The sequence below is a fragment of the Photinus pyralis genome, unplaced genomic scaffold (assembly GCF_008802855.1).
Source record: "Photinus pyralis isolate 1611_PpyrPB1 unplaced genomic scaffold, Ppyr1.3 Ppyr1.4_LG5, whole genome shotgun sequence".
NCBI lineage: Eukaryota > Metazoa > Arthropoda > Insecta > Coleoptera > Lampyridae > Photinus > Photinus pyralis.
This window is the reverse complement of record NW_022170596.1, coordinates 37,873,534-37,881,531: the sequence shown is the minus strand read 5'-3', so window position 1 is coordinate 37,881,531 and position 7,998 is coordinate 37,873,534. Positions and strand designations below refer to the sequence as shown.

The following is a 7,998-nucleotide window of genomic DNA, read 5'->3' as shown; positions in this document are numbered from 1 at the left end:
TGTTACAGATCATGTCTAATTTGTATATCTTTTGAATGCCCCTCGTATAGCTTGAAATTGTTTGTCGTAAATAGGTAGACTGGTTTGCAAGATTATAGCGGGACCTTGGGGATATTGTAATCATTTGTGGGTTTTCGAAAGGACATTTTAATTTTGCTGTGCGCATCGTACCGATTATGTCGAGTACCTATAGTATTTAATACGAAATTAAATTCGTTTTAATTATTAACAACGTCATAAGCCGTTTAAAATAAAAAAAAATCAGAAGGCAGGCCGCTGTTTGTGCGGTAAGTTGGTTCAAACCAAAACGAGGGGGGGGGGTATTAATAATTCGAGGGTTTAATTTACGATTTATTTTAGGCCTTTAAAGTTTAAAATAATTATTGCCTAATTCAGTTTGGGAAGCATCGGACGTGAATTCGCGGTTTGCGAAACAACCGTAGTTCTTTGAAGGTTTGCCGCCAGTCACTGTCAGTTGGGGTTTGTGGAAGCTAAGCACGGTATTGGGAACCAGGAAAAGCCGTAGTCGCCGGAAGGATTAAAACTCATCAGGGGATTGTCAAGATCGCTCCCGCGACGATTCGGGGTCTCGTTCATTCACTTCATACGGCAATCTACACCTTGGGTTCTGGTCACCACCACTCTCAAACCACATACGAGAGTAGCACCTTTAACGATATCTAGCGATGGAGAGATACCCTTAAATTACAGACAGCTCGGTATTGTAAAAGCCTGCATATTTAGATTTTTTGTGTTACCTTGAAAATAACCGCCAAATAGTTTTGGGCGATATAATTCTTGAATAATTTTCTTTGAATGTGTGTCACTTGGTGTTTTGCATGCAAGGGAAGGGTGAATTGGTGAGTGTGGTATCGTATTTTTTTATGCATTGTCTTTGTGTACTAGAAATAAGTATAGTTATATTTTTTTTCACAATTATCTATATATATAAATTGTATCTGGAGGAATGTATCGTTAGGCCTTATATTGAAAACGCTAAAATCTATTAAACATAATTAAACAAATTCGTGTACCGAATTTTATGCGTTATCACCAGGTCGGTGATAATACATAACAAGCAAATGCGAGTTGATGTGAATTGATTTGTAATTACATTTCTTTGTAATAAATCTTATCACAAATGCAGCACTGAATAAGCGAAATCTGTCTGATCGTTTCGATTTGACTCACCTACGGACTCGAAGAAACCAACATTGATTTTAGGTTCAGGATTTAGGTGGGTTATGAGAAGACAGTCATCATGAACTTCAAACATACTTATAAGGTTTTTCACCAGGGACCTTTTTTTAAACGAAACTCAATAGCAGCTTCGACAATCGACGTTGCCGCAAAATTTGCGTTGAGTCCGGCGTATATAATTAGCGAAGCACAAAGAAAAAGGGAAGACGGGTAGCAAATGTGATAGCGTAAATTTCGTCTTCGCGGTTTTAATGGCTACAAGAACAAAATTGTCTTAAAAAGTAGATAATTCACGGTAGATTGGCTACTGCTTGTTTGTAAAGTTCGAGTAAACATTTCGCTTTCCACGCGCAGTTTTTTTTGTTCTACGCGACGTTATTATCACAGATATTAATTCCTTAACTTACTTTAATTACGCTAATATCCAGGAAACACTACTGCTTCAGGTCAGGAATGTGCCTAGTGTTGTTTTTCCTACCTGTGCATTTTACTTCCTAGTAGTAAAATAGTATAGATATTTCCGTATTAGTCGGCATTCTCCTTGTTATTCTTAAAGATTATGCTTCCTTGCTTTTGGCGGTCACTTTAAATCTGTTCCACAAGAACATCTTGGGCCGCCAGCAGGGGCAGGTTGTTTTTGGGTCGGTACGGGTCTCGGTGTGACTTCTGTGTCTTCCTTTTTGTTGACTGCTAGTGGATATAGTTTGGAAATCGGGCGTTTATATTCTAGATTGCCCGTTTGCTCTATTTTATTCTATGTTGTAGATTATGGACATATTCCGCGGACTAAATTTTCCAGAAATCCTTTTCGATCCTTTGTAGTTATCCTACCACTACCTTATAATGGGCCGGACCTCTTCTGTCAGATTAGTCTCATCTGGTGGCATCTGGAGCGGTCGTCCGTTGAAGATGTGGGGGGTGAGCACCAATAAGTCCTCTGCATCCTTTTGTACTGCGTACAATTGTCGTGAGTTTAGTACAATACGGTTAATAGCTCTTCGTACTGCCTCCGGTGATCCTTTTTCTCGATGTCGGCTATCAGTACTACAGCATACTGTCTCCATCTGAGTAGAAACTGGGATAAATCACCTTGTAGTTTTGGTATCCGTGATCATCATCGCGTTCTGGCTTTTCCCTGAACTGGAGGTGGTTGAAGCATCAAACACCACTCGAAATTTTGTAGTGGAGCTTTCCTCTTTTAATACCGAATGGTGGGGATTGTAGTAACTCGCGGGTGCCCCCCTGCATTTCGAAGTACCGTTAAGTCCCAGCTCTTCATGTTCTCCCATAAAAGCTTTGTACTTCAAATTCTTGATAATAGGAAAACTTCCTTTCTATCTGTAGATGGCCAGCGGTTACCTTCTTTTCGTGTCTCCAACCTCTTCTTCAAGTTCCCAAAATTTGGTCAGCGCGGCCTCGTCCGTAATGGAGACCAACTTTGATTGAGTACGTCTTCTTCCCGACAACCTTTGTCTTCTCGAGGTTTCTTTATCATTTACTTGACCAGAAACCTTTGGGCCAGGGACATTATAGTGATGGTCGGGAGCTGCCGTCAGCAGGGCATTGAGGTATTCTTTGTAGGCCATGACCAATTCATAGGTTTGTGTGTAGAACTGGTGAAGTAATCAAGTCTTGGCTCTTGTTGCAGGGTCCATGATATGTCAGTGGCGTTGGCTGAACGTAGTGGACTTGCCACTGTGCTGCTAACTCACTCTTTTTTTGTGGGCGATCTCGTCCCTAGCTTCCGGAGGCGCTCGTCGGATCCTTCCAGCTTTTTTAAAGTTGGATCAGGACCTCTCCACGGCTTTTTTACTCGCTATTTTTTGGTCACTTGAGATCGCTTGACTGGAACCGGAACACTAGACTCGAAGGACCAAATGTAGCTTTAAGGTTGTAAGGCCTAATGTACTCCCAAGCAAAACTTACACAAGGTAAATTCGGTCGGGGATTATCTTATAATTCAAACCCGGTACGTTGCCGAAAGTTAGAAGGATTGATAATGTTTACTGTGATCTATGACAGTCTATTTATATCAAAGATACTTCCTTAACCTACGGTAATTACGCTAACGCTGCTGGGTCAACCTTGACCTAGTATCATTGTATTATTGTTTTTACTATCAATCCATTTACTTCCCAGTAGTAAAATAGTATACGCATTTCCGTTATTAATCTTCATTTTGCTTGCTATTCTTATAGATGATAGTGTGTGTTTTGCATCGACGAATCAATATTCGTAAAGCGCGAAAATAAAAACATAAAGATAACCTAGTAAATAAAATTGTAGTACGCTTTCTGAAACATCGCGTAATTATTTATGAACTTTTATCAACATCGCGAGTTCGAACATGTCAATCTAGATCTCTATTGGCGAAAGATTGGGATCGCTGCATGAATGAACGAGAACCTATACAACCTGGAACGAGCTGCATTTTTTTTCAATTGTCAACACGATTGGGGTTCTTCCATCGTTCATAAAGGAGCTGCAATTACCAAAGAACGCTGACCTTACCCTAGGGTAATTATCTACAACGCCGGAATCTCTGAATCTCTATGACGTTTTCGAATAATACGGAATAAGAGAGTTCGTAAATGTAGGTTTGTATTTGCTGCCAGTTGAAAAACTGTAAACCATTACAGTGATGTGTAAAAAATTTCAAGTCAAATAATTAAATTTCCTATTTCTAACAAAACTTCCAGTTTTCAGTTTATGAACTCATTCTCATTTAAGTTCAATGTAATAGTGCAATATGGGTACGATTACTAAACATTCAACATAATTAGCTCAAAGTTAATATTATTAAAGTCAGATCAATAAGAGTAAATAAACATTTAGTAGTAGCGTGTCCATAAAATAGTACAATCTCCAAAAAGGCGTGAAAACGGTTCATTAATTACACAGACTTGTTATGACTTTATAATCGTTGACCGACCTGCATGGCTATGTATCAAAACATGTAATATGCGGTATCTGAAATGAAATCAGAGATGATAAATTATACCTACCTACACAAGTATTAAAAGACAAATGCGTGCAGGTATACCTAATACAAATAAAAACGCCTGAGAAATGACAATTTGCGAGTATTTCTCCTAGAAACCAATGAAATTGTTTGTATTAAACTAGCGCCGATAAATTGTTATTGAGGAAATGTGTTTATGAAACCTTACTTACAGCTCACGTCAATCACACAATCGGAAACGAACAACGTTTTCAAGTTTCAAATCGATTAAGTGGATAACGTAAATTATGTACACAGCTTTATATTAATTTCGATCGGTTTTCTCTTTAAATCAAAACCTTTCAGTACCAACGCGTTCAGATAATGTACAAAAAATCGAATCAAATATTCACCCTCTACAAACCAAATCCCATACCGAAACCTAGAAAGAATTTAAACACGTCCAGACGAAATTTTCATCAATGCTTGAAATGGATGCTGCTGGTAGCTCAGTGTTTTGGGCAAATTCCCGTGATTGGTATTACCGATCCCAGCGCAAGATCTTTGCAGTTCAAGTGGAAAAGTTGGAGAACAGTCTACGCCCTACTGAATTGTCTGGGATCCGTTTGTCTGACTGGAACATTTTTGGGAAACTTGCTCGTGAATGGAATGGATCTTTTCTCCTCTAGTAAGAAACCCTTAGGAGATTTAGGTGTTATCGGAACTGTTTTAGCATCTGTCGCATTTCACGTCAATACTATGGTTGTAACGTTACTGTTTTTTAATTTGTCGAAAAACTGGCCACATCTGATGAATAAATGGGCAGACGTAGAAGACTCGATGAGTAGTTATGGATGGCCCAAGTATTTGGATATTAGAATCAATGGCACTGTCCTAGTTGTTTTAACTGTGGCAATAAGTGAGTACGGGTGTGAAAAATTAAACCAAGTCAATCTATAAAAACACAAAATTCTGCTGAGCTGAATTAAATCAACGGTTCGACAATCAATAGTCAATAGAATGTTGTCAGTTGCAGACAGACAAAGGGACAAAAACTAACACTATTTGAAAGGCTTTCAATTACGTAACAATATTAACAACAACATTAATATAATATACGTTTGGTAGCATAGAAACAGTAAATAGTTAATTAGTCTGTCCTGCTTGGATTACCGCATATCTTTTCCACCTGACACCTTGGGCACGTTAGGCAAATCATTAAAAAAATTAGGTAGCAGGAATACATTCGAACCAGTGCAGTATTGTTACATTCGAGGGCAGTGGAAATCCTCTTGATTACATCTGCTCCATAGTGATCTATGAAGAATGTGGTAAACTGCAAAAAATAAAGGAGTTGAAAAATGAATCACATATCCATTATCATTGTTTAAAATATGGGGAGTGGGGGTATTCCTGGTTCAGTAATCGAACTTACAGTTACAATTAAGTACATGGCACCTACCAAAGAAATTTGAGGGATTATGATACACATGATTAAATCTCCCCCTCAGACGTTTAATAAATCCATTTCTTTTGCATTGATTAATGGCCTCTGAAAGGGGTAAAATAGCGTAAGTAGTGGGTATCAGGGATGTAAATGTGATTTTCAAAACTTCTTTTGACAAAGCCGCCCCTAGGTGGTCATTCAGCACTAAATTTTTAATCTGAAGAGAGGGAAACCCCTTCAGTATTTTGTGACCTCCCTCCTTCCGTATCTAAGCATATCCAAATATTCCACTGTGCCATACGAAAATATGTAGGTCCCCTCGTAAGGTTTTGTTTAAGTGGGTTACCCGATGAGATCAGGGTTTTTTATAGCCTTGTACAGTTGTATAGATCAAGTCAGCACCGGAGCATAAACATATCAAGGCTCCACAATTTTCGTTTGGAAGCTTTGCATAATAAGTAACAAAATTTGCTGTTCTTTAATTTTATATATGCACTCATAGAAGAATTGTAAGTTAAAATTTGATCCATTGTCATTTAAGTGTTCTTTTAATTGACATCAGTTTTCTGACTTTTCATGTGAATAAAATCTGCAGTTAGACCCTCCAATTTGAAACTGTCTAGAAATCAGTCTCAGCTATAATTTATGGTTTTATGACTTGGAAGCCTTACACAATCATTATCACGATCCCATTAGCAATTTTGTTGGGAGAATTTTGTCTTTTACTATGATTGCTCGTGTTTCATAAAAATGTTCCATGTTAAACATGCGAGTAAAATGTTTTGTGCTACGTACTTCACCTACAGCGATCCAGATCCTAATTAAATTTATACATTACAGTAGAAACGTCCATTGTAAAAGTCCAAAAATTTCTCTTATCGAGCGCAAACGGAAAAGACGAATCCCTATTTGAGTATTATATCACCGCGCTGATGTATCCCCATGTGTTTCAACGTATAGAGTACTCAATATGGTGGGCAATTCCCATGCAGGTCTACCACATATTTCAAGTGTCTCATTCTAAATTGAGTTTTGCAGATCATCAATATTTTACTAACATTTGCTTGGACATTTAATGATCTTTTTCTGATACTAATCAGCACCGGACTGGCCGTCAGATTTCAACAAGTTACTGCAAAATTACGAATTTTGAAAAACACAAAGGTAATTTCGGGGATGATGTGACAAAGCAACTTTCGGCAATTACCTTTACTCATTATGTTTGTAAACGACCGTACTGCAGCAAGTTGATTTGTTACTAATTCTACTAGTTTATTCAGAAATTATCGTTGGACAGAATACCAGTTTGGATGATTGGAGAGCAATAAGAGAGGATTATAACAGACTAAGCCAGTTGACAAAAACCGTAGATGACGCCCTATCATTCATGATACTGGCCTCATACACGAACAACCTCTTCTTTATCCTTGTTCAACTTTTCAACAGCTTAAGGTAGATAATTTCTTTGGAATAATCGTATCCTAACTGACGCTTTGTTGCAGGTCGATGAAAGATACCTTAGAAAAGGTTTATTTCTTCTTCTCTTTCGGTTTCATGATAATCCGAACGGTTAGCGTGTCAATGTATGGTGCTTGGATCTACGACGAAAGTAAAGAACCGGCTACAACCCTGAACTCAATTTCTTCAGACACATACAATCCAGAGGTTATAAATTTGTACATTTTCTAGTGAAATGTAACTGGTTTGTTTTAGATAAAAAGGTTCATTGATCAAATTAAGTTTGATACTGTTGCGTTATCTGGCAAGCATTTCTTCTATATAACCAGGGGGCTTATTTTAAGCGTAAGTATGTACCTAGTCGGTGGAAAATGTGCGTGACTAACCATTTCAGATGGCCGGTGCAATTGTTACCTACGAATTGGTTTTAATACAATTTAATGTTAATCTGTTACAAGATGGTACGTCTGAAACTTAAATAATTGTAGGTAGTAAACGCATGCACTGAGCCTTTGGTGTAAATTAGCAATGTCAAACAGGTAACAAATAATAAAATAATGTCACTACGTGCGAGAATTGTTTTTTTTTCTTGTATAGATGACTAAAGCATTAAATGTATTTATGCACTCAAAGTAGTCAAACAAAAACAGAGATAGCTTGCAAAGGATAGTACAGGTAGATGAGAGGTTAGATGTTACAGTCGCACCTATTTCTTTAACTAGCTCTTCACTTTTTGGAGAATACGAGCGACTAAGACAGTACGGTCCATAGATTCCGAATGAATTTGGCGATCTATATTTTCCGACTCATTGGTCGTGATGAACGGCCAATCGCCTGAAAAAGTTACCTGCGCCAGTCTGATGGGCGGTAATACAATCATAATGGGATTTAAGTAACCAAAACAGCTTAATCAGGTCTATTCATGACGAGATCATAGAGCTCGGCGAGAAGC

The 7,998-nt window shown here is 38.0% G+C and overlaps 1 protein-coding gene across 1 annotated transcript; it reads left to right on the top strand.

Annotated features, from left to right (window-relative positions):
- The first annotated feature begins 4,525 nt into the window (after window positions 1-4,525).
- Window positions 4,526-7,524, top strand: LOC116170722 (gustatory receptor for sugar taste 64f-like). Its single transcript, XM_031487227.1, has 8 exons — window positions 4,526-4,829; window positions 4,875-5,060; window positions 6,429-6,580; window positions 6,627-6,752; window positions 6,886-7,040; window positions 7,091-7,253; window positions 7,302-7,391; window positions 7,441-7,524. The coding sequence occupies exons 1-8, from the start codon at window positions 4,526-4,528 to the stop codon at window positions 7,522-7,524; spliced, it is 1,260 nt and encodes a 419-aa protein (XP_031343087.1).
- Window positions 7,525-7,998: the final 474 nt, after the last annotated feature.

Bases quoted from the DNA above. Each gene is read 5' to 3' on its own strand.
- LOC116170722 (XM_031487227.1), top strand. From the start codon at position 4,526: ATGTACAAAAAATCGAATCAAATATTCACCCTCTACAAACCAAATCCC. The intron at 6,581-6,626 runs GTCTACCACATA...TGAGTTTTGCAG, and splicing joins GGTGGGCAATTCCCATGCAG to ATCATCAATATTTTACTAAC. The intron at 7,392-7,440 runs GTAAGTATGTAC...TAACCATTTCAG, and splicing joins CCAGGGGGCTTATTTTAAGC to ATGGCCGGTGCAATTGTTAC.